The following is a 25,594-nucleotide window of genomic DNA, read 5'->3' on the forward strand; positions in this document are numbered from 1 at the left end:
TCCAGCTTTTTGTAAAAAGCACAAGCAAACTATCAGAAATAGGTACTGGACTCTAGTCCTGATCCTGGTTTTCCAGTAAAGGTGGAGTGGAGCGGTGGCTGATTAGCCTCTGTAGTTTCAAGAACACACACCTATGAATAAAGTGTTTACAAATCAAAATTCTTGGGCTTTTTTGAATTCCAAAGATCCACATGCCACAAGGAGAAACATCATGCCTCAGGAAGGGATAATCCGCAAAAGTCAGTATTAGCAGCTGGAAGTCCTAATCAGTGTTTCTGAAAAAATACTGACAGGAGGTGGGCAAAGAGATTTTTTAAGGGATCCATGAGGTAGTCCTTACAGCCCTCACCATGAAATGAGGTCAACTGGCTCTTAGTATGAACCAGTTTTTCACTTTTCAATACAGTAGCAGGAAACCAGGAAGTACCAGAAATTAGAAGTGCACTCTTTTAACTAATTATTGGAAATTGGCTGTTTTGTAATGTTATGTATCTTGCAAAATGGAAAGGAAGAATATACAGTTCTTAGTGCATGCCTGACCTTTGCAAAATTAAACCATAGTTGTTTATATAGAATCAAAGCGCAGTAAATCACATGCGTGCAAATATAGTGATTATTGCCACTGTGCAAATACCAGGCTTTTCAAGCCATATAATTGTGGAACATGAACAGATGATCATATAATACTTAATGCTTAACTACAACAACAACAACAACAACAAAAGAAAATACTTATTGCACACAAGTTAGTCTCCACATGTGGAGTATTAAGTTGGAAAAACGTAGCCTTTTTTTTCAAAGCTTTTACTAACTTTTCAAATTAGAATAGTAATGGCAGTTCAGGCCTCTGTAATCTGTCTGGTTTGCTTTCTTACAGGTCAACACCTGGTGCACAAAGGTTCTTACTAAGGTTTTAGGAACATCACATTCAAAACAATTCTTTATGCATTTTTAATTAAGTCCTTCAGCCTTGAAATAAATCAAAATGACTAAAAGAAAGATTTTTCGTTGGATTTCTCCCACCTGCAGCATTTCCTCCAAAGCAAGCACCAAGTTTATTTTTTGAACTGAATTCCAAAACAAGTCAGTGAAGGAAAGGGAGTATTTGTTACAACTGGAGATTCCGTGTTCAGTTTTTCAGTAATGCTAAGTTCCTTCAAGAATTATTCTGGTCATTGGGTATGGTGGCTGTTTGAGCTTTTTAGTAAATTGCCCTTACTGTATTTTATTCTACTTAAAAAGAAGAAAGAAGCTACTAAGAAAAAATGTTGGCTTTAGAGAAGTGGGAAAGGAGCCTTAATTTTTCCAAGGCAAATTTCTTCTGTTACCTTCTGAGTGAGTCATGTATCCCCCCAAGGGTTATAGTTCACTTTCTGAGCTCTTAAAATAGATTTTTGTAATGGGTTTGCTCCCTCATCAAACGCTTTCCTTCTGTAGTTGGGTTAAAAGGGTTTACATTCTTCTAGTTACTGCCTGATTGTCCCATTTCATATCACAGTCTTTGGCTGGGAAGAATGTTGAAGCATTAGCTTTTTCTTTAGAGAGAAATTTTAGCATGCAGATTTGAATGGGAATGCTGAAAAATACAAGCTCATGCTTCTGATCGCATAGCAACTAGTAACTGCAATGGTTGACTCTACAAATACTAAAGCTGGTAGAAAATAAATTTTGGGGCAAGGACAGAAAGGGACTGCTCTTTAAAGTTGCAGTATTCAGTATGTAGCAGTAGTTTAAAAGGTGGATGAAGAAATTGGCTGAGGAAGGGAAGGCTAGCCTATAATACAGACACTGATTTTATTAAAGTGTCAGGAAAGAAAGGCTAAGTGTTACCTCCACGCAGTATTTTTGCTTATATACTGCAACTGGTTCATTTGTCATGTGTGTATGATGTGTAATTTGAGTTTGCAATAACACTTGCATAATTTTGTATTATGCTTATGTTTGAGTGATAGGATTTTAATGTTGCAATTCTAAATACTGATAACTTCCATTTGTGCTTTAATAATTTTATTTATGTTACGAACACGTCTGATGTTATGGTCACTGTTCGATGTCTAAACCTTGTTATTAAAAGTAATATTTTTTTTGCTTTAATCACTTAAAACCTTGATGAAAAACATAGGGTCTTTGTCTCCACTACTTAGAACATGTAATTTCACTTTAAAGTAAGAAGGTTGATGAACTAACTGATGAAGGTCTTGTCTCTGTAGCTATATGAAATAATTTCCAGGTGAGAATATAGCACTGGACTCCTTATACTGATAGTAAACCACTTCCTATCTAGGGCTTTTACAAAGACAGCAGTAAGCATTAGATGACCTTTTCATGAAATAAATGCACAGCTTCTGTTAACATGGTCTGTACTCTGCTGTGTCGGAAAGCTTTAACCTGCTGCTGCATCTTCTGTGCCCACTGCAGGTATTGCAAAAGCCAGCTGAGAGACTGATTTCCAATAAACTGGAAGGTAAGAAATCTTACCTCCATCTGGTACCACCACCAAAAAAAAAAAATTAGTGTTTGCAGAGAAGGTACAAAAGATCTAGAGTTTTCCCCACTGCATTTCAACTACGGTTTTGCGAACCTATGGTAGCAGCAGAGACATGTGTCTTAGGTGTTAAGGTAAAATAGTAGGATTGATGACACTGCATGTTATATAGTGCTTTCTTCTTCTCACTGTATTTTGGAGATCTTTCATATAGTTGAAATGAAGGTCAAAGATTTGTTTTTCCGAAGGCTAGCTTACCATTTTTGCTGCTGTGATATTTTCAGAGGCGCTGAACTTTTCACAAATAGAGTAGCTGTACTGTTTAATTCCAGATCAAAGTTTTGTTTTCCAGTATATGTTTTAATTCTGGAAATTCTTGGCTGTTCTTCTGTAATCTTAATAGGAACAGATATGAAGAAGTTTCTTTTTCCTATTAAAAAAAAACCACTTTTGAATGCTTCACTAAACCTTTTATGTCTTTCTCCCTCTGCCACATGATTTGCACTTTATCACTCCATTTATTTCTTCCAGTTAAGGTTACAGAAATCAGCAAAGTTCAGAATGCCCCAAAGGATCTAATCTGAATTTATTAGTGTTTCATTTTGAATCAGATCTGATATATATGTCTTACAGAGATGCAATCTTGTTTCATAACCCACTGAGGTTTTTTAAATATAGACTATGAATCTGATCCTGCGAGCTAGTAGTAACCTAAATACATGTTATGTAATGGTACGCAAAGTTACCAGGAAGCATCAGGTTCTTATGAGGAAGCTGCTGAGGGAAAAACTTTTATAATAACACTGGGTTTTTTTCCCTGACAGAATGGTAAACCTTATTGACGTTCATTTTTTGGGGTTTTTTTGTGTGTCACACTTAGTAAGTGTGACTCCTCATAAAGTATATTGTAATCTTTTTGAAGTGATATATGCACTGAAGATTCAATATGCAAAATTCACCCAGAAAAGTAATCTGAAACTTCTGCTGAAATTGCCGCTGAATTGGGCTGCAAAACAGGAACTTATGTTCAGGCATATGCAGGGCTGAAATCACAAGATATAGGGTGGTATCTTTGAATTAGAACTAATATAAATTACTTGGATAAAAGAAGTTATGAAGCCTAAGACAGAAATCTGTATTTTGAATAAGAAAGTTTTTGGTTTCCTCTGCTTGTGTAGCCAAAGAGTAAATATTCCAAGTTCACTTCATCAGTGAAAAAGGAATAGGCAACTGCAGGTCTACCTATTTGCAAAATACAGCTTTAGTGATACAGTTTTAAAAGGTGTGTGAGTGTCTGTGTGTGTATAGAGATGTTTATGTTTTTAATGAAATGTGTATTGAATTCAGCCTAGAGAAGAGCAGGCTCTGGGGAGACCTTACAGTGCCTTCCAGTACCTAAAGGGGCCTACAAGAAAGCTGGAGAGGAACTTTTTACAAGGGCATGTAGTGATAGAACAAGAAATAATGCTTTTAAACTGAAAGGTAGGTAGACATAGATTATAGGAAGAAATTCTATACTGTGAGGGTGGTGAGGCACTGGAACAGGCTGCCCAGAGCAGCTATGGATGCCCCATCCCTGGCAGTGTTCAAGGCCAGGCTGGATGGGGCTTTGAGCAACCTGGTCTAGTAGGTGTCCCTGCCCATGGCAGTGGGGTTGGAACTAGATGATCTTTAAGGTCCCTTTCAACCCAAACCGTTCTGTGATTCTACAATTCTGTGAATACTGTATGTTTATCGGTATATTGGAAGGTTTGTGACTGAAAAAACTTGAAAGACAGTGGAACAAAGAAAACTTCCATTTCTGTCTTTTCCAAGCACCATGATCTAGTTGTCCAATTATGAACAATTTTTAACAAAATAATGGAGGGGACAGTAAAGATATTTGTGTATGCTGAATGCATTGAGGCTCTCAGGGCAGAGGTCATGCCCTGTAAGTTCTTCTACAGAAGATTTGTATAGAGCCCTCTCATGAAGTACTCTCATATACAACTTCAGGATTAGGGCTTCTGTTTGTTTAAGCAATAGCAATTGAATGTCTTCACCCAATAGCTGCTTTCCTCACAAAAAAGCACTTTGAGTGGAAGTGCACCACAGAGGCTGGAAATTAATTCCTTTTCCCATGCCAGTTCCTTTTCCTGTTGTGCTTGATTAGGGTAAGAATGAGCAAGTGATACAGTACTGTTTAGTTCTTATGCAAAACTAATAATAATGACCAACAAACTACATTCAGTGAATTGGCAAGGATGTTTGGCATCTTAAGTACCTGTACTTCATATGCAGCTGCAATAATGTAAGCTTTAGATGAGAAAATACTTTCCTCTTCTCATTTGTTTTAGGAATGATAATATCTTTGTCAAAGTCTTAATGTCTAAGATGACTGCAGGTACTGTGGGATAAAGGAAACCCCTGCTTTTGCACGGCCTGTGGGAGATCCCAAGCAGGCACGTTTTGAGTAGGTATGGCATACAGAAAACAAATACTTGTAAAATTATCACTTTTTAATTAATCCAGAAGTGTTTATAAGTCTTGTTTAGTTTATAAAAAATGTGTATCCCAGAGCAAAGTACAGATATTAGATGCAAGTATTTAAGGATTTAAGTTTTGCAGTTTTCTGAGCTCTGAGAAGCATCTGCTGCTCAGGGAGAAGGACTGCCTATGAGTTGAACAGTCATAGGGAACAGATGAACTCAGTCACGTTGAACTGTAAGTTACTGCACTGGCTGCAGTATGCTGCCCAGTGTTTTTTTGAAGCAATCTGATGGACGCCTGGCGTCTAGAAACTGCAGATGGATGTGCGCTGTATGAAGCTTTACCTCATGTGTGCAATAAGCACATAGGAGCTACTGCATAATTGGTTTGTAGAAGTGATTCAGCTGTGGTGCCCTGGGGACAGGTCAGACAAGGAGTACATGGCTTTAGTTGGATGACAGCACTGTTGCTCTCCATGTGTGCAGTTGTGGTGGTGCAGCTGGGGGGCCCACATGAATCTAAACCTAGTTTCAAGTTTAGACAGGCCCTTAGGTCTTGCTGTGAACTCTGCATGCATGTACACTAATGGCAGCTGATGCGCTCCAGCACTGTGGTCTTGCAGGAGTGCTGCGTACCTGCTGTGTATGCCAGGCCTCACCTGAGGATGCGTTTGCATGGGAAAGCCGGTAAATGCTGTCAAGTGCAGTATGTGCGTGGGGACAGACACCACGTATGTGGCAGGGGTGGTGGAGAGCTGCTTCACTTGTTTCTTCTTCACTTCTATAACGGTGGTGCATTGTGCCTTTGTAGGCAAGAACGAGAAACCGACCCGGCCTTTACAGAATGAGCCCGCCGGTAGGGGCGCGATGCGGCTGCGGGCGCAGAACGGAGGCCTGAGGGGGGGAAACTACCGCTCCCGAAAGCCTTTGCGCGCCCGCGCGCCGGAAGGCCCACCCCACCATGGCGGCCGCGGAGCCCAGTGCGCCCTTCAGTGGGCGGGGGTAGGGGCGTGGCCGGGCGCGGGACTACAATGCCCAGCGGCGTCTGGCGTATCCGGCGCCTGCGCAGGGTGTCAGTCCGGCCGCACTCCGCCGTTGTCGTCGTACGTGGGTGGGTGGGGGGAAGGGAGAGAGCGCGGCGGCGGTGGTGAGGAGGTGGTGGAGGAGGAGGAGGGTGGGGGGGTGAGAGTTGAGAGTTCAGCCGCCGCTGTCGCTGCTAGCTCGGACTCATGATTCCCATATGCCCGGTAGTTTCGTTCACCTATGGTAAGTAACGGCGCCCAGTCTGTGTGTGTGTGTGCCCGTGCGCGGGGGGAGGGAGGGGATGCGGCCCGCGCGCGGGGCGGGGGAGCGGAGCGGGGCGTGCGCGGGTCCTGAGGTGCCGCCTCTGACCTGGCGCTCGGCGCAATCTGTCTCTTGTCCGTCTGTCTGTCCCCTCGCCTCCCCCCTTCCCCCGCCTCCTCCTCCCCCCTCCTCCTGCCGGGCCTCCTGTCATGGCCCCGACCGCCGTCGCCGCCGCTGCCGCCGCCTCTCGGTTATCGTCGCCACAGTGCCCAGCCGGCTGGGAGAAGATGCCAAAATGGCCACCGGCAACTACTTTGGATTCACCCATAGCGGGGCTGCTGCCCAGTATAGGTAACGGCCGCGACCCCTCCCTGCCCTGCCCGGCCCCTCCCTCTGCCCGGGCCCGCAGCCCCCCTCTCCCCTCGTCGCCTCCGGTCCCGTGTCCCAGGCCGGAATCTGCCCACCCCCCGCCCTGTGCCGGGCGCCGCTCCTCCGGGATGGCTGTGCCTGGGACCCTCCTGCTTGTCTGCCCCGCCCGCCGGTGTGTTTCCTTATCCTCCTGGTGAGGGCTTCCCTGTATCACCAGTGGTGTGAGGGTGGGGAGGTGGAGCTGGGCACCACGGAGGAGGAGGAGAATCAGCGGCAGCATCAGGTCCCGAGGCCCTTAAATTAAAATGGCCACTTGTAGTCAACACCAGCAGCCAGTTACAGACTGCTGCCCTTGGGCCCTTCTCCTTCAGCTTCAAGGAAGATACGGCTTGCTTCCCAGGTCTTTGCCCCCATTTGTGTTGGTGTGGGAGGACAGAACCCTTTTTGACATAGGTTAGAACCCAGTCTATGGGAGACTGGATGGAAGAGGGAAGAGCTGAATTGCCAGAAGATGCAGGGAACTTAATTCCATTGGATGTCTCTAATATAATTGATGTTTCTGAGAAAGTAGAGAAGGTACTTTCAGGGCCAGGTACCCTTTTAAAAGATTTCCTACCTTGATATGCAAGACCAGGAGTAGGTCTTCTAGTGCTTGGAACCTGTAATTGTACATCTTGCATAGGCACACTGCTGTAAGTCTTTGTATCTTTGTAGTTTTTGTGTGTCCAAATTGTGTATCAGTGTTAAAAAGTAATTGGTAGCACCTATTATCTCACGCTTTCTGAAATTAGATTACTTAATTTGGCAGAAACCATATACAATCAGGAACATCTTCATGTTTTTGACTTGTATTGGAGTAGCACCTTAAAGTACACATTGGAATCTACTTTAAATGTTTTGTTAATCTGTAATAGGAACCTTCCTTGACACCTTGGTCATAGTTAATGGGAAAACCAGAAGAATAAAGGAAATACATGATGGGTTATTAACAAACAAATGCAGATCTATGCTACTGCTAACTGGCTATATAAATTGCCTACCTGACAATAATTTCAGGAATATACAGTTTTATGGAGGTCTTGGGATGACTCCTAATTTCTCTCCATTTTTTCCTGGAAATGGACATAAGGTACATTAAATTTAATTTACTCCAAGGTTTAATAGTTAAAGGAGAGGAAGGATTAAACTTAGTTCATCTTCGGATTCTTACAAGATTAGGTGCTTACAATATGTTTATGTTTTACTACTGAAATTTGGAAGTGAGTTATGGGGTATGAAGGAGATTCTAAAAAGGATTTTCTTTTAAGTAAGCAAATGATCTTTGAGAGAATAATAAACTGAGGTCCATCTTTCTACATTTTTTAAGTGGAGATAGTTTTTTTTAAAATATTACTATTTTTATTGTGGAGCTGAGGTGGTCTCTAGACTCTATGAACCTGAACGACTTGTTTGAAATTTCCTTTTTAATTGCAGTATGAAAACATATAATTGGAATAATGTTGGAGTTTTAAACTTGTGTTCATAGTTACTCCTAAATGTGTTCTTGATAAAATTGAAAACTGATCAGAAGAATCTTTTTTTAATTTGCTATCAGGAGTGCAAGATACTTCATTTGTTATCAGTAAAAGACTCTAATCCTGTAAAAGAAACACACCTCTGAAATTGAAGAGACACAGGAATCATGTTAAAGCAGGCTTTTCATGAGAATGAACTTAATGTTTTGAGCAGGAAACACAGGAGTCACTTAAAATGTCTAAAAGGGAGTTTAGCTTTGAGAAGCAGAGTTGGCAGGTCCCTGGTAGCTTGTTGAGTGTGCTACAAAATACAGTCCACTCTAGTATATTTGAGAAAGAGATGGTGCTGGCAGGGAAAGATAGTGAAAGACTTAATATTGCAACTAGTCCTCTAAGATTGTTACTAGTATTTGAATGAACAGTTTATAGAATAATAAAATTATTGCATTCTTAGAAACCAGGATAACAGATAAACAAATGGATGTTTATCTGCACACTTAAAACATAGGTGAGCCTCCTAAATCTGTCAGAAATTCTGGCTACAAGACTAATCTGTAGGTTTTAAAAAAGTGCTGGAAATAGCAAGTTGTTTTGGGAGGGCAAACCAGACACTTGCAGTTGAAGACCTTAGTTCTCTGATATATGCTGTTTAGAAATCCCGGTGCTGTAGTTTTTATAGCAAGTAACAGAAAGTAACACATTATTGGTGATGTTCGTGGGGGTGTTCTCTTGACAAAACGGCTGTAAAAAATTCTGCTGCATAAGGAGAACTTTAGGCTGCAACTTTTACAGGAATCTCAGTCAGTGCTTCCTAGGGATAACATATAGAACAACATCGTGTTGATCTGAGCACTTACTTCACCTAAGCACAAAGAATCTGTGTGATTCTTTTTAGGATACACACCTTTCTCAGAATATCTCAAAGTATTTAACTGTTAAATATTCAGCTGAAGACATGCAGAAACACCATCGAAACCACCATCCCGCTAAACTTTGCATCAGAAAAAAGGCAATAAATAAATAAAGTGATTGGAAGCATTTTTGTTCCTTACAGTGTTGTCACTGCATAAAATATCCTGCTGCCCTCCTCATTCAAAATTCTTTGTGTGCACTACCCAGTAATAATGCCATGACTTAATGAGAGAAGCATTAGGCCATGCAAATACCAAATATAGGACATTTCTTTGACTATAGCAATACCTTACAGTTTGTGCCTTCTGCTAGTGGTGGTATTAAGAGCCTAGGGTTATAATCCTGCATGCATTGCAAACTTTGCCTGTTACTTCTTTAAGTAATTGTGTTAATCCTTCTATGTAGGAGCCTGGAATAAATGTGGAATTTGGTGATACTAGTCCTCTCTTTGTGTGTGCATGCTCCATAGGTCACCTGAACTGCTGTGTGTCTATTCAGTGTGAAGTGAACAGCCTCATATCGGCTTGTCTTTCATGTGTGAAGACCATTAGCATTCTTGATTCAGTGCTGGAGAGAGACATAGTTATGCCTTTACGCTAAAGTTGGCTGATTTAAATGTGGGGATGATGATGGAGAGAGATGGGCATTGCGAAATGTTTGGACAGAGAGTGTGCAAATGTGATAGTCTCATTTAATTAACCCTGTGTTAAGATTTTTGTTCCTGTTAAGAAGGTAAGGAGTCCTTTAACTGTCTGAGTTTCATCTTAGTGATATTCATGTGTGCCCCTGCTCTTTTGAGACAGGCCACAGATGGGAGATTCTTGCGTTGTTAGAAGTGATTTGTTAACTTTGAAATGCCTTCAGGTAGTGTGAATATGACTAAGTCTGGTGAGCCTTCACAGGCAAAGGCAATTTTAGCGGTTTCAAGTCCAGAGCAGACCACAGCGCCTGTGAGTTTACATTAAGTTGCAGTCTTCTAGACAGGCATATCAAAGTGAACTCTTGCAGTTCCAGCAGGTTTGGAATTCAAGTACAGTGTGCAATGTTACAGGAGTTGCAGGCTATAATTGGGTAGTTGGAGGTAGTAACTGGGGAGGAAAGATGCCTCACTAATCAGAGGAGCCTTTGTAGTTTTTAGGAGGGAGGTCTGTCAGCTACTTGAAAACTGCAGCAGATTCATGTCTTTAGGAACCAAGCACCTGGCGGATTTTTTCTGTTAATGGTATAGTTATGTCCTTTGTAGATGCAACCTCAAAACGGATTGATGGTTGTAGGCTTAACTCTGGGGTATTGAATTGCATGTAAAATTTTGTGTGCCACTAAAATGCAACAATGGTAGATTCAAATGTAGTTGCATTATTGGTACTAGAAAAGCAAAGTAGTACCTTAAGACAGGAAATACAGTGTTTTAAGAACTGGATACAGTTTTCCATGCTAGTGAAGTTTCTTTACTTTTAACAGAAGCTTGCCAATTTTAGCATTTTTTCTGTTTACCACCTTCGTTAATGATCTAGATGATGGGGCAGTGTACCCTCAGCAGTTTTGCTCAAGACACAAAACTGAGAGGAGTGGCTGATACGCCAGAGGGTTGCACCGACATCCAGAGAAGAGAGATTTGGATGGGCTGGAGAATTGGGCAGACAGGAACCTCACGAAGTTGAGCAGGAGGAAGTGCAAAGTTCTGTACGCAGGGAGGAACAACCCCATGCACCAATGTGTGCAGGGCGACACCAGCTGGAAAGCAGCTTGGCAGAAAAAACCTGGTGGACACCCAAGCTGAACATGAGCCAGCAACGTGCCCTTGCAGCACAGAAGGTCACTGGCATCCTGGGCTGCATTAGGCAAAGTATTGCCAGCAGGTCAAGGGAGGAGATCCTTCCCCTCCCCCCACAACAGCTCTGGGGAGGCCACACCGAGTCCTGTGTCCAGTCCTGGGCTCCCCAGTACAGCAGAGACGTGGATGTACCGGAGAGTCCAGCAGTGGGCCACAGAGATGATGAAGGGACCGCAGCACCTCTCCTACGAGGAAAGGCTGAGAGAGCTGGGACTGTTTAGCCTAGAGAAGAGAAGGCTGCGTATACGTTATATGTGTGCGCATATATATATATATGCATACAATGTATATAAATACCTGAAGGAAGGGTGCCAAGAGGACAGAGCCAGGCTTTTTTTGGTGTTGTCCAGTGACAGCACCAGAGGCAGTGGGCACAAACCGAGACACGGGATGTTCCCCCTGAGCCTCAGGAAGCACTTTCTTACTGAGAGGGTGACTGAACCCTGGCACAGGCCACCCTGGGAAGTTGTGGAGTCTCCGTCCTTGGAGATCCTAAAAAACTCTCTGGACACTGTCCTGAGCAACTGGCTGCAGGTGGCCCTGCTTGAGTAGCGGGTTGAACCAGATCACCTCCAGAGGTCCCTTCCAACCTCAGCCACTCTTCTGTGATTTTGACAGGGGAAAATGTTTGTAGTTGGTGATTTTTCAGGCAGATGTAAAATCCAAGCTCATTTCTTTTTTTGTCTTGTGTGTTATCATTGTGAATATGGCTGTTGACAAGACTTGAATAAATTCAGTGTTTTGGTAACGAAGAAAGCAGTATAGGTGATGAACTGTCATGTGTTCAGCTGAGTAAAGGGAGGTAGATACAGAGCATATATTGCAACACTTTAGAGTTATGTTGTGATACACAGTGAGGAAAATGTTGCAGATTTTGGATTTAAATCAGATCATGAGACTAAAAGTGAAGATTAAGAAAGCAGTAAGGGTATATTGAAAATCTTTGAGGTGAGTTACTGATAGTGTATGGTTAAGCTACCTAGTAGCAATGTGTTCTTTGTTTGTAATGGAAGGATGCATGAATGTTCTTAGAAACAAGGAAGAGAAACTCTGAATTGCTACAAAGAACTATCTTTTCTAGGCCTTACGTAGTTAAACCATAGAATATGTTACTAGGAGCTGCTGAAATTTAACAGAATTCAAGAGGGGATTGCATATTTGCATGCCTTCAGGCCTTTCTTTGGATTAGAGTGAATTGTTTTACAATGTTCTGTTCACAAAATTGTAATAAAGGAAATACTTCTCATTAAAGTTCTGAAAAGATGTATTCAACCTTCATTGAAATTTTATGCCCACAGTGAGTAGCAGGTTCTAGAAAAACAACTAAAGTCACTTCTGAAGTATAACTTACTGTAGTGCGATACTTCATTTCACTGTTTTCTGCTGTTTGTTTTCAAGTATGTTCAGGAGGAAAAAAGCTCACTTAATTGTTGGTTTAAAAATTATTATTACTTTGCTTTTACTTTGCCCAGGTACCATTAACACACTTGAAACTTCATCTGATGAGTTATTCAGGGATCTGAAAAAGAAGCAGATAGTAGTTCTTCTTTCAGTTTTTGTAGAGTTAGGACATACTTGTTTCAGTCTTCATATCTCTGAAAGAAAAAATGCAGAACTGTTTTTTCTGTTCTACTACTAATAGAATAATCTATGAAACTTTGAGAAATGTGGCAGTTAGGTCTTACCAGCTATGCTTTCCTTAATGCTTAAAATCTTCAAATGTTCTTAAAAATTAGAATTCAAGAAATAAGTCTTAATTGGGGGGCAGGGGGGCTGAGTTCAATATATTTGTAGTTTAGAAATTATTTTAAGTGTAGCTTAAATGCGGTGCTAAGCTAGCCTGAAAATTACTTCTTTAAATGAAAAAAAACCCCCATCAAATCAAAACCTGCAAGGAGTATATTTTACTGTATACTCCTTAGTTAGAATAATATAGAATAAATTAGAATAATATGGAATAAGTTAGAAAAATATAGAAATAAATAGAAGTTGTAATTTCTGATGAAGCTTGTAGCTTGGATAGAGGCAGAATTGGTTTTATTCCTGGTCATAATTCTGTATCAATATAACACTCTTCAGAAAACTGAAGCAAAAATATTTAAGATGTTATCTCTCTCTAGGAAGAGAGTTTCCAGTGTTCAGCACCTTAAGCAGAGCTGAAATAGCAGCAGCATTAATGTGTGTGTGCATATGTTGGCTGGTACTACAGAGGTATGCTGGAGATCAGAGTTTTTGTTTTTCTTCAGCTTACATGCACATGAGTTACAATTTGTGTTTTTTAAATAGAATCAGCATGGTGGAAAGCAAGGCTCATAAGGAACCTTTTATGTGCTTCTTCTAGATAAACCTTTTGTGCTATATATCTTCTATTTTCCCCTAAATGTAGTCCTCTGACAATAATTGCTACAGATGCCTTAAGTTTCTTAATGCATGACTTACTCCACAAATATCTTAATGTGGAAAGTAAAATATCTTGCAATCTTAAGTCAGCTGAAGTTATTACTTGGCAAAATAGTGTTGTATTTTCTTGATATTGTTAATGTACAAAAAAGTTTTCTACTTTCAATTCACTTTTTTTACCAATGAAGCCTCAACAGTTTTTTACTAGAAGAGGCCAGTGGCTGGAAATGAAAAAGGGCACGAGCCAAGTGTTCTACAGAGAATTCAGTATTTGTTTCTTAATTGCTCTTAGTTCTCTGTCATTTGGGGGGGATCTATTACAGGGAATCCAGACCTTCTGTCAGTGTTTCTATATAAAAGTAAGTAGCAGGTGAGGGTGTGCTGGTTTTGTCCAGAATAAAGTCAGTTTTCCTCACAGTAGCTGGTATGGGGCTGTGTTTTGGATGGGGATGTTTTAGTTATTGCTGAGCGCGGGATGTTGTAGTTATTGCTGAGCAGTGGTTACCGAGATTCAAGGTCTTTTCTGCCTCTCACAGCAACCTAGCAGCAAGCAGGCTGGAGGTGCACGAAGTTGGAAAGGGGCACAGCTAGGACGGTTGACCCCAACTGACCAAACGGATATTCCATACCATGTGACACAGGCCAAGTGTTTAACAAAAAATACTTTTTCTTGTGCACTGTAATACAATAATTGTGAATAAGGAATTAATTCTCCTAATTTTGAGGTTACTTCAGTAGGATAAGGAAGATGAAGGCAGGCTAGGTGTACACTGGAATGCAAAACTTCTGAATAGGAGCAAGCTTATTTGGGAGGAGGAAGCAAAGAGCATGGGGAAATAGCAATATGCATATAGCAGTTTAAAGCAAGTGGAGAGAGACAAAACACATTAGGCAAGATGCTGGAAATGACCTTCTGTAGTTGACTGAAACGTACATCTACAGAACCTGGAGCAGAACAATTGAGTGCAACATGTAGACTGTAAACTAGCCCTGGGTAGGATAGTGAAAATGCAGCAAAATAGAAATCTGAGCTGGAAGATCATCATCGAAATATATGTGGCGTTCCTAGAAAACAGGAATTAGTCAGCTGGGTGGGGAAGCCCTGTTACTATTGTGATCACCTAAAGAAATGTGTGTGGTATGAATAAAATACATTCTTCTTGAATGAAAATTTCTGGTGGAAAAGGTAATGTGATAAGACAGTACAGCAGAGTACCATTTGAAGTTGGCAGGTCCTTCACCCGTAACTTCTTAAATCAAAGGGTGATGTTTATTTTGATAGTAAATCAAAACACTGTAAGAATTGTAATGTGAAGTTATATTGAATTGAATCGTCACAAACTGAGTTTGCCTTATGTAAATGTCTAGAGCTCACTTGCTTTTAAAACTGAAGCTTTTCTAATCTACAGAAAAAATCGAGAATGAGGGTGCTCAGACACTAGGACAGGTTGTCTACAGCAGGTTCACAATCTCCATTCTTAGAGATGATCAGAACCTGACTAGATGAAACCCTGAGAAACCTAATGTAATTTGAAATTAGCTGTGCTTTGAGCACTGGATTAGAACAGATGACCTCCAAATCTTTGTTTCAACCTAAAGTATTCTGTGATTTTTAAGCCTAACCTAGGTAACAAAGCCAGCTGGACCATGTATCTTCTCATATGAAGAGAGCTGGAATTCCTTGAACTGAAAGATGCTAATGAGGATATTAGAATTTATTTTGCAGAAGAGAAGAATTGATCTTCAAAGAAAACTGGCTAAATTACCAGGTCAATGAGCTTCCCTTGTCTGTTGTGTTGCAGTACCTGTTTGCGTGTCCTTAGCCAATAGAACATACAAAGTAATTTGGTTCAACTCTTTCCCACTGTGTTGGGGGATTAAGCTAAACCAAATTACTTTCTTTGTTGTGGTGAAGAACTCGCATGTGGTTTGTTACTGTAGCTTAGCTGACATACTCTGTTTCATTGTTGCTCTATAACTGGATCATGTGCCTAAATCTTTTGGAGTCTTATTTATTGGGACTAAGTTGAAATATATGATGTGGAACAGTATAGGGGATCATTAGTTAAGGCAGAGATTAGTAAGAGAATTGTAGAGAAGGAGCTGGTAGAGGTGGTTAGAATTAGAAGAGTGGTTATCAAATAGGAATAATTGCAGTGGAGCTCCCTGGATATTGGTTCTGAGTCTTACTTAATATTAGTATGGCATGTTGTGATGTTTGATGCAAGGAAATTATTGTCAATACAGAGGTAACTTTACAAGAAGCTGCTGTGAGGAAGCTACACTGGAAAGGAAGTGCTCTTTGGAGCAAAGCAGGTAGCACAGCTGAAACTTCATCTGAAATGATGTGTACAGTTCTTGCCATCTGTAGTGAAAAAGAATAGATAATACTGTGATAGGTGCACAGATTAACTGCAAGACAGATCAATGGAATAGGTAGTGTGGCAAAGTAACCTAGGAGGAGGTAAGTTCACCTCAGCAAATGTGATGAGGTACTAACTACCAAACAAGGACAAAAACTTGTAAATTAAATGAAGAAGTTGGCACAAAAATATTTTCATGTACATTAATTACAAGAAAATGGATGGTCATCTTAATTTTAAAAGGTATTCAGTAAGACTGTGGGGAGAAAAAGAATGTCATGAACTTAAAGAGTATGTTGCTGTAACTAACTTTTAAAAAGGAAGAAGCACTTAGTTATAGAATATTTTTCTTGCAGTCTTGCAAACTCGATCACTAGCTCTGCATGATGTTGCAGAAGCAAGGGGAACAGGTTTGCTAAAATAAACATGGTCATAGAACTGTATTAGCCTTAGAAATCTGATGATTTGGGCTGTTAATTCTATACCATGATAAGGAATTTCAGTTAAAAAATAGTGTAAAAGAAATTAAACTCTCTGTACCAGAATCTTGTTAATAGTCCTGCTGATAATGATCATAATCTCTTCACAATATTAAATACTGGAAACTGTCAGGTAGCTTTAATCATACATATTTTGAGAACAAAAAGGTTTCCTTTAATAAACTTGACTGGCACTGCTAGTTTGTAGTGTATTGTGAGCACTGTATTGTATTTTGTAGTAGTAACTTAAGCACAGTTTCATGAAACTTCGAAGAGCCAAATTAAGGCTTCCTGTACAGGTCCCTTTTCTTTCTCATAGGATCATAGAATGGTTTGGGTTGGAAGGGATCTTAAAGACCTTAAAGAAGGGACACCTTCTGCTAGACCAGGTTGCTCAAAGCCCCATCCAACCCAGCCTTGAACACATCTCTTCCATTTTTATTCCAACCCCTCCAATTTCCCTGTGTATAACTTAAATGGTTTCTGGCACTCAGCTGACTTGTTTTGTAAATTCTAGTGTTTCTGACATGTCTACCATGTTAGAAAATGAGCTGAGCACAAAAAACCCAACTTGTTTTCTGCTAGATTAATGACTTAATCAGTGCACTGAATAGCTTGACAACTAGCAGAACTAGCACCAAGGATGGGATAGGATGGCATAGCCAGGTTTTTTACATGAAAGGAGGAAAAAATGAGGGTGGGGATAGGGTGGAGCAAGGCTTTCCTTGTTGACAATATTGGACTGCTGTCTGTTTTCTCAATTTTATGTGTTTTTAGTAGATACATAAAATGGTAATTACCTCACAATTTTTGCATTTCTGTACTGTTAGTTATGTAGATAATGTGCCCTAATTTTATAGACCATCACTCACTTCTACTGTCATAAAATAATCTTCCTGAATTGTCTGATGGAGTCCAATTTCTCACCTTAAACTGACAAAACAGAGAATCTTCCTGTGTATGTCAAGTAGGAGGAATTTTTCCAAGCAATAGTGAGAGCTACACCAAAGAGTTTTAGTCTTTTCCTTCTACTGTTATGCTAAAAAATTGAAAATAGAACGAAACATAGTGGTGAGTACAACTCACAACTGAAATAAATTTGAATGTGCAAGTGGTCTTTTAAGGAATTAGGTGCCTACAGTGGGAATAAGGTGGAGTCCAGGTGTGGAAGTCCAATAATAATAAAATTACTGTTTCTGGTGTGAGAATTTTTTTTTAATTCAGCGACGTTAATGGGTTCTGCTGTAATTAAAATTACAAAATCAGTTTTTCTAAAAATAAATAAAAAATACTAAGCACAAGGGAGTTATGCTAATATCTTTTGCAAAAATAATATAGTACGTGTAGTTAAAAAGGTGCTTTGTTTCTGGTAGTTATATCAGAGACAATATCTCAGACTTTAGGAGAAAATATTAGCATAACCATATGCAGTTCATTGTGCCAGTGAGTATGTTTGCTTCAAGTGAGATTTCATTTTTATTTGGTTTCTACTTTCTTCTGAAAAATAGGGGATACTACCTCCTTGATAGGCATAGAGTTGGTTTTGAATTATCTTTTAATAGTGCTATGGACATGTGAAACCCTATAGAGATTCTTAAGTACTATTGAACAACAGTGCAGAAAGTATACTGAAAAATTGAATCCCTGCTTCATTTAATTGTTCCAGATAGTGATATTTTGCCTTGTTCATTTTGATTAAAAATCAAAGTAACTATTCTAAGCTTCTAATCATAATGCACAGTTACACATCAATATAGAACGATAGTACTAGTGTCTGTTCAACTAATTAAAGTTTTGAAGCCATGGGTTTTTATTTCTGCTTGTTTTACTCATTCTTAGGAAACAGCCACATACTGATGTCCTACCTGCAAATTTTAGAGAGGCAGATTAGTCTCAGCATGTGCCTGGAAGATTGCCAGAGCTCTGGTAGCAGTCTTCTTGCTTGATCTCACTGTCCTTTTGATTGCTTCATGTTGTGAGGCAGTGGAGTTTTGTACATGCGAGTGGGGCCAGCTTTGTAATTCTAAACTTTTTTTTGGGAGAGGTTCAGCATTGGAGGTGTGTATTTAGTATCTGCCTTAAATGTAAGAATTCTGAGCTAATTTTCATGGAAGACTTTATATCTTATTGCTTTAATATGTTTTATTGAAAAACTTCATGCAAGTGCAGGTCAGTCGTGAGCTCTTGCAGAAAAGCAGTGTTTCTTAATATAACAGGGATGTTAGTTTTGTTGGAAGAACTACTAAACCATTTTAAAACTTGTCAGTCATGAAAAGATAAGTTTAAGGCTTTTGTATTATTTTGAATGAAAGACTTGTGTTCTTCTGCTTGAAAAAAACCCACACAAATCTGCCCCTTGCTAAGAAGGTCATCACCTGCATGATACGTGTTCCTCCACAGAAATGTCTAACATTATAACAGCCTTTTTAATGGGTGTGGAAGAGAGGTGATAAGAGCCATTGAAGTGTATGCATAGGTAGATCGCTGTTCCAGGTCTCTTTATAGAACAGACAAGTATTAATCAGCTCTGGGATTTTGAAATGTGTAGGCATTAGCTTTGAATGTGGATTAATCTAATTACTTGCTGCCTTTTTCCAATGTAGCCAGCAGCCAGCTTCAGGTGTAGCGTACTCCCATCCAACTACAGTTGCCAGCTACACTGTCCACCAGGCACCCGTCGCTGCGCACACGGTTACTGCAGCGTATGCTCCAGCAGCAGCTACAGTTGCAGTAGCCAGGCCTGCTCCAGTAGCTGTTGCAGCTGCTGCAACAGCTGCTGCATATGGAGGCTATCCTACAGCGCACTCAGCTACAGACTATGGTTATACGCAGAGGCAGCAAGAAGCTCCGCCACCACCACCTCCTGTCACTACACAGAATTACCAGGTGGGTTCCAAAATAATTACTTCTGTTGTATGATTTTTAAATGACCTGTTAAAATGAGGCAGCCTGTTTGGGTAAGAGAATGTGATGATATTTGCATTTTTTTCTTCTAGGAATTGCAGTTTGAGTACAACTCCAATAACTTAGTAGCAAAACCTCATAGAGTGTGAAGTGACTGCAGTGTGATATGGCCCATGTAGAGGAATGTCAGCACTACTACTGCAGAAACTTAAGATTTCAGATGTTTACATAATAAGCAGTGAAGGGATGTTTACCTCCAAGTGATTTTGTGAAACTACTGCTGAAAAGAGCAGTAGTGTCTTGTCTCAGCTAGCTTGAATGTTTGAGTGGCATGTGGTAAACTGGGTCATGGAACTGATGTAGCTGAAAAAAACTGTCCCATTAAAAATTTTCGGTGGAGGTGGAAATAGTTCCCTTGTCAGATTCCTGGGTGCCGCAGGAGTTCTAGTGCCAAACACGGGGCTAGGAGATTGCCCTAGAAGAGGAACTACCCGTTTTATGGGTTTGGGTACCTTTTGTGAGATCATTGCCTAACCTCATGTGGCTACAGGTTTCTACAAAAGGGAATTGTTTGTTTTCATCTTTGATGTTGCAATAGTATGTGTTGTGTAACGGTTTTTTAACCTTCTAGTCCTAAGGTTATCAAGGCAACATCTAAATTCTAATTGGTATTCTAGTTTGTTTAAAAGGACTGTACTGTTGCTGCATGTTCTCACCTCTTTTGTACAGAGGTTATGATTTGTTACATGTGGTAATTAATCATAACATAGGAGAATTTCTAGTAGCATGTGTACTCATAATTATGAGGTCAGTTAGTAGATGCATTCGGATAGAAAAGAGTACACTAAATAAGAATAGTTTCAGTTTACACAGGTTGGATGGAAAAGAGATTTTGTAATTTTATACATTAATCCATTTTAGCTATATGCTTTACTTCCCCTCAGTTGATCACCTCCTTATACTTTACCATAAATATGGTGAGGATGAGAGAATATATGTACATACATACATACAGTGGCTTCCTGGCCCTGCCATTCTAAGCTTAGTAGCAATCTCCTGAGTTATAAAGGTGTTGAATGGGCTACTTGCTTTGCCATTATAGACTAGATATAGTTCCCTAATGGACTAGTTGATACACCAAAAAGTAAAGAAGTCTTTAATTCATACTCTAAAAATTTAACCATAAAAGTATTGTTAATGATGGGATTTTTAAAGCCAATAGAGCGTCATGTTTGTAAACTTGTGAATTTATTATGGTGTTTTTTCACTTCATATTTTACAGAAGTGTAATTTGATACAGTCATCATGAAAAACTAGTGAAAGTAGTTGCTTTTCAGCAACAAAAATAATTTGTAGCGAAAGTGATTTAATAGCATGAGGTTAATTACTGTATCAAGTCTGAAAAAGACCATCAGAGTTGTTTTCAGGCCTGAAGTATCTATAAATGTAAATCTAATTTCTTTAATACATTTATTTGTATATATTGTATCTGTAAGTATGTGATTTAAACTGCTTTAGTTGACCAGAAGAAAATACATTGTTTCTTTGACTCTGCTAATGACTGCTATTACTCCAGATACATACTTAAATGAGAAATTTGCTGGGTTTTCCTTTTTGAATTTTTAGGATTCCTATTCTTATGTTCGATCTACCGCCCCAGCTGTAGCTTATGACAGCAAGCAATACTATCAACAGCCAACAGCAACTGCAGCAGCTGTGGCTGCTGCTGCCCAGCCTCAACCTTCAGTAGCTGAATCATACTACCAGACAGGTAGGTGACACGATTCAAACTGCTGTCATTATACACAGTCAGTGTATACTTCAATACCTTAAAAATAAGTTTTTTTAATATTTCACATTATCCAGATTTTTTTTTTTAGTTTTGTCATGTAATCTCTGTCAATATATAGAGAAATTCACTGCACCTAGAACTTGAACATTATTGTGACGCTGCTATAAGTAGCTGTCTCTGAGGTTTGGATTATTATTAAATACACTCAAAACATACTTCTAGTCAGCCTTCTTGATGATTTGTTTAGAAACCTTGCTGAAGGACGTTTAGATAGTCAATGGTGGGTTCAGATGATAACTTCATTAGACTTTTTTTAATTCTTTATTTACTTTATGTAGTTCTTTAATTATGATTGCTACAAAGCAAAAATCCTATTTACTTTTTTTACTTTAATTAGAACTAATAAGAAAGTTCAGGTGTACTTTGGTTTAGTGTACTCTAATAAAACCATTGAATGAGAAGGTTGCTTAAAAACCTGGCAGCACAGTTTAAAATAAACAAATCTGAGGCTTACTAGTGTGAGCTGTGACATGATTAAACAGTTGTGTGATACATGGTACACAATGCATAATCATGACTGAAGAAAAAAACACACCAAAACCCCAAAAAGAACCCCAAACCCCACAAAACCAACCACAACACAAAAAACCAAAGCCAATCAAAAAACCAAAACAAAACCCACTTGTTATGCATTTATTCCCCAGCATATTGTTAAGGATCACTTAATATGGTTTGCATTTCAGTCAACTAAAACATGTCAATGATTGTATACTTCTATTTTCTGTCCTAATTAGCTCCAAAAGCAGGATATAGCCAAGGGGCAACTCAGTATACCCAAGCTCAGCAAACACGACAAGTGACAGCTATAAAACCTGCAACCCCAAGTCCAGCAACAACTACATTTTCTATATATCCGGTATCCTCTACTGTGCAGCCAGTGGCAGCTGCAGCTACTGTTGTTCCATCCTATACTCAAAGTGCAACATACAGTACAACAGCGGTTACTTACTCTGGTAAGAATTTTGCATATTATGCTGCTGGGATCTTTGCAGTTGCTACAGGAGAGGCTTTAAATACTCAGAATTTTAGCAGTTCTTTTTCAGTAATGTCATAGTCTATGGAGAATTATCAACCAATCAAATCGTAATGGCAAAATATTTTGCTGTACCTTTAAAAGAGGTTTGGTGTTTGTGTATGCCTATTTTGTTACATATGAGAATATATAAAGCATTGGCATTGCTGCATTGCACAGTGTTTTGTGACTTACTGTTAAGGTTTGGAAAGAAAAGATGGGGGATAGAAAAAAAATAAGCAAACACACAGACACAGATATTGCCCAGGGAAACTGGAAGGGAGCATGCTGCCATCAAACAGCAATTACAGAGACAGGGAGGAGCTGTTCAATATGAATCTTGTAAGTTTGAGCTGTCTTGACTCAACGTGGGAGGAGAATGGGTGCTGAAAAAAAGACTTTGCTTCAAATGTTAGAAATCTGAAAAGTAGTTAAAGACAGATGTTAACTTTATGGCCAGATGATAAATCGACTGGTGTATTATAGCTACCTTGAACTCTGTTTTGTTTTGTTTTCTGTTTAAAAGGGATTTTAAGACTTCTTTGAGACAGAGCCTGATCAGAGGATTTAAATAGTTGAACCAGTAGATTAGAAATTTTATGGGAAAACTGGCTTAGAGGCATGAAAGCCCAGTTTCCTTCATTTATTCAGCTTTGATATTAGAAATCAAGGACTGCATAGCCAAGTTTTAGCAGGAAAGCAGCTTCTCTGCCCTAAAACAAATTAAGTCATTGAAATAGAATGTAAGTGCACTAGCCATTCTGTCTTCATATTTTTTTCCCCTTCTCTGCATAATGTCTGTCCTCCTTGACATTTGGAAACTTGAACAGTAAATCTGGTTCTAGAAGACTGCTTACTTCAAGCGGCCTTTGATAAATCTTTTGTTATACCATACTCAGTCTAACCAGATGTACCAGGAAATTTTACATACACTTTTGCGATGCTTTGATATATCTAACATAACTGTGTGTCTGCAAAGATGTCTAAAATCAAATACATTCCTGATACAATTGGTAGCTATATATGTGTACTATGAAACATCAAGAAAAATTCAGGTTGCCTAACAAGATCTCAATAATTCATGTATGTTCTGGCCTGCCCCCCAAATTCTATTATGCAACATGTTTTGCATTAGTATATTATGTAATTGATACATGATGTACAGTGTGGTAACATATATTTTATTTTGATTTTTGAGGTACCTCTTATTCTGGCTATGAAGCTGCGGTGTATTCAGCTGCATCGTCCTATTACCAGCAGCAGCAGCAGCAACAGAAACAAGCAGCAGCAGCAGCTGCTGCTGCTGCTGCAACAGCTGCTTGGACAGGGACCACCTTTACTAAAAAGGCACCATTCCAAAATAAGCAACTGAAACCAAAACAACCTCCCAAACCGCCCCAGATCCACTACTGTGATGTTTGTAAGATCAGCTGTGCTGGACCACAGGTACCTATAATATGTAATATCCTGTCATACACTTTAGTCATAATCTCTTCAACTAAAAATCTGACTGCTTTAACAGTATTTATTAATTAGTAAAGGCCTTATTCTGTACTTCTGTTAAAGGAATAATTAAATGAAAATGTGTGCTATTGTAGAAAGAGTTCCTATGAGAAGATATATCTTTTAGATTTTGAATGTGGCTTGCTTTTTTAACATAGCAAACTTCTTAAAAAATACTTTTTTTTTCAGAACTATGGAATTACATACATTTTTGTGAACTGTAAGCCTGAAAGTTTATTCTTCATAGTATTCCAGCATCCCAGTTTAGTTTCACAGTGGGTACAAGTGTGTACAAAGTAGATAACCAATTCTTGCGAAGTGTTGACGTGTGTCTGGCTAAACAGTTCTTGCTATTTGGGTAAACTTGTTATTTCCCACCCTGTCTGCTCTCTGGATTGCTAGTGTTGGTATAGGAAGAAATACCAACTTCTGCATTTCACTTTCAGCACCGCTTTATTTATGCACCACCACCTTTTGAATTTTCTTTTTTAGTTCTCTCAATACACTTGATCATTGCGGTCTTGTAGTTTGAGGAAAATTCAAAATCAGGAATAACAGAATGCAATGCGGAAAACCGCAGTTTTCCAATCATATCAAGTTTTCAGTGGTACTATCTGTTGACCAGTGCTTGATGAAATGAGAATTAGAGGAGAAGAGCCCATATTGTATTACCTAAAAGTGGCATCCTGGTAATGGTGAAGAGAATTTCTTCACCTTAGAAGTAGCATGCTATTAATGGCTTTAGAGCATGTCATATGGAAGAAATGTTCAATGTAGGAAGTGTTTCTTATACAAAGCATGTGTGTTATACTATGTTCTGTATTACATATATTCACATGAATGATGAAGCAGGACAAAGACAGCTTTTTTGTGTGTGTATTGTTTATTTAAACAGACTTACAAAGAACACCTAGAAGGCCAGAAACACAAAAAGAAAGAAGCAGCATTAAAAGCTTCCCAGAACACCAGTAGCAGCAGCACTTCTGCTCGTGGAACTCAGAATCAGTTGCGCTGTGAACTTTGTGATGTGTCTTGTACAGGGGCAGATGCTTATGCTGCCCACATCCGTGGAGCCAAGCATCAGAAAGTAAGAGTTCTCTCTTGTTCTTATTTTACAAGTGATTTCTGTGTTTCTTCCATTGTTTTTTCTTATGTTAGAGAGGAGAAGATACAGATATGTAGAAACAACAGAATTTGAATTGTTTTGTTTACAGATGTTTAATTCTGCTTTTTGTTTCAAACTTGTCTTTAAGCTTACTGTTAGAATGGCCTTGCTGGGAGAAAGGGGGAAAAATATTGCCATGGCATCAATGAGAAGAGTGTGTTTTGGGGAAAGTATGTAAACTGTAGGAAGAAGATGTGGGATAAGATGGGGAAAAGAGTCCATGAGGACATGGTAGTAGTACGCTTGTACCTCCTAACTGTTTTCAGTGCTTTTCTTGGCATTAATCTTACTCATCTAGTGCTGTGAAGCTTTCAGTGCACTTTGAAACACTGTAAGCTGAGTCAGTGCCAAGGGGGACACATCACTCCTTGGTATGTCTTGTGAAGAAGACTGGCATATGAGAGCAAGGAATGATGTCCTGTAGTAGATTTATAATGAGTATGTTTGGGGGTTTTTTGGTTAGCATGTTTTCCTTAATGTTTGAGTGCTTTTAGGTGGGCATTCTGGAATAAAGACTGTAAGCTGCTCTGTGAATGTGACCTGTGTTTTAAATTTGGCCATGCAATAGTAAATGGAATGCCAGCGTAAAATGTGTGTTTAGATATTGCAGATTTTCCTCATAACTCTGGAAATATTAGTGTCAGTAACAAATACAGTGTTAATATTCAGCTTTTATAGCTCTTTGCATCTCAGAACACTGTGCAAAGTTGCGGGGACGCAGCTTGATGCAAGCAAATGTCAATTTATTGTACAGAAGCACGAGTTTGTATACACTTTCAGAAGCTGCGCGTTTTAAACAGATTGGTTCTTGAAGCTAAGCCTTGCATACTAGGCAATCCCTGATTGGTGGTTAACTACCATCAATTAAAAGCAAGGTGTTACCTTTCCTTGGCGCCATCCTTGGCGCCATCCTTGGCGCCATCCTTGGCGCCATCCTTGGCGCCATCCTTGGCGCCATCCTTGGCGCCATCCTTGGCGCCATCCTTGGCGCCATCCTTGGCACCATCCTTGGCACCATCCTTGGCACCATCCGTCTCGCACTCCCCTGTG

General features: G+C 39.6%; 1 protein-coding gene and 1 non-coding gene across 4 annotated transcripts in view; both read left to right on the plus strand.

The window, feature by feature from the left end:
- The first annotated feature begins 6,101 nt into the window (after window positions 1–6,101).
- The window catches only part of ZFR (zinc finger RNA binding protein), a 46,834-nt gene continuing 27,341 nt past the window's right edge, over window positions 6,102–25,594 (plus strand). For all 3 annotated transcript variants that reach the window (XM_055790762.1, XM_055790763.1, XM_055790764.1), the window contains exons 1-7: window positions 6,102–6,219; window positions 6,504–6,588; window positions 18,712–18,994; window positions 20,639–20,783; window positions 21,599–21,817; window positions 23,075–23,322; window positions 24,275–24,466. In XM_055790762.1, the coding sequence (XP_055646737.1) occupies window positions 6,183–6,219; window positions 6,504–6,588; window positions 18,712–18,994; window positions 20,639–20,783; window positions 21,599–21,817; window positions 23,075–23,322; window positions 24,275–24,466 (1,209 nt within the window). In that variant the 5' untranslated portion in view covers window positions 6,102–6,182. The remainder of the gene's footprint in view (window positions 6,220–6,503; window positions 6,589–18,711; window positions 18,995–20,638; window positions 20,784–21,598; window positions 21,818–23,074; window positions 23,323–24,274; window positions 24,467–25,594) is intronic.
- Window positions 15,988–16,124, plus strand: LOC114010514 (small nucleolar RNA SNORA66). Its single transcript, XR_003551949.1, has one exon. It is a non-coding gene; the product is annotated as a small nucleolar RNA SNORA66 (small nucleolar RNA).

Source organism: Falco peregrinus, chromosome Z, assembly GCF_023634155.1.
Source record: "Falco peregrinus isolate bFalPer1 chromosome Z, bFalPer1.pri, whole genome shotgun sequence".
Lineage (NCBI taxonomy): Eukaryota > Metazoa > Chordata > Aves > Falconiformes > Falconidae > Falco > Falco peregrinus.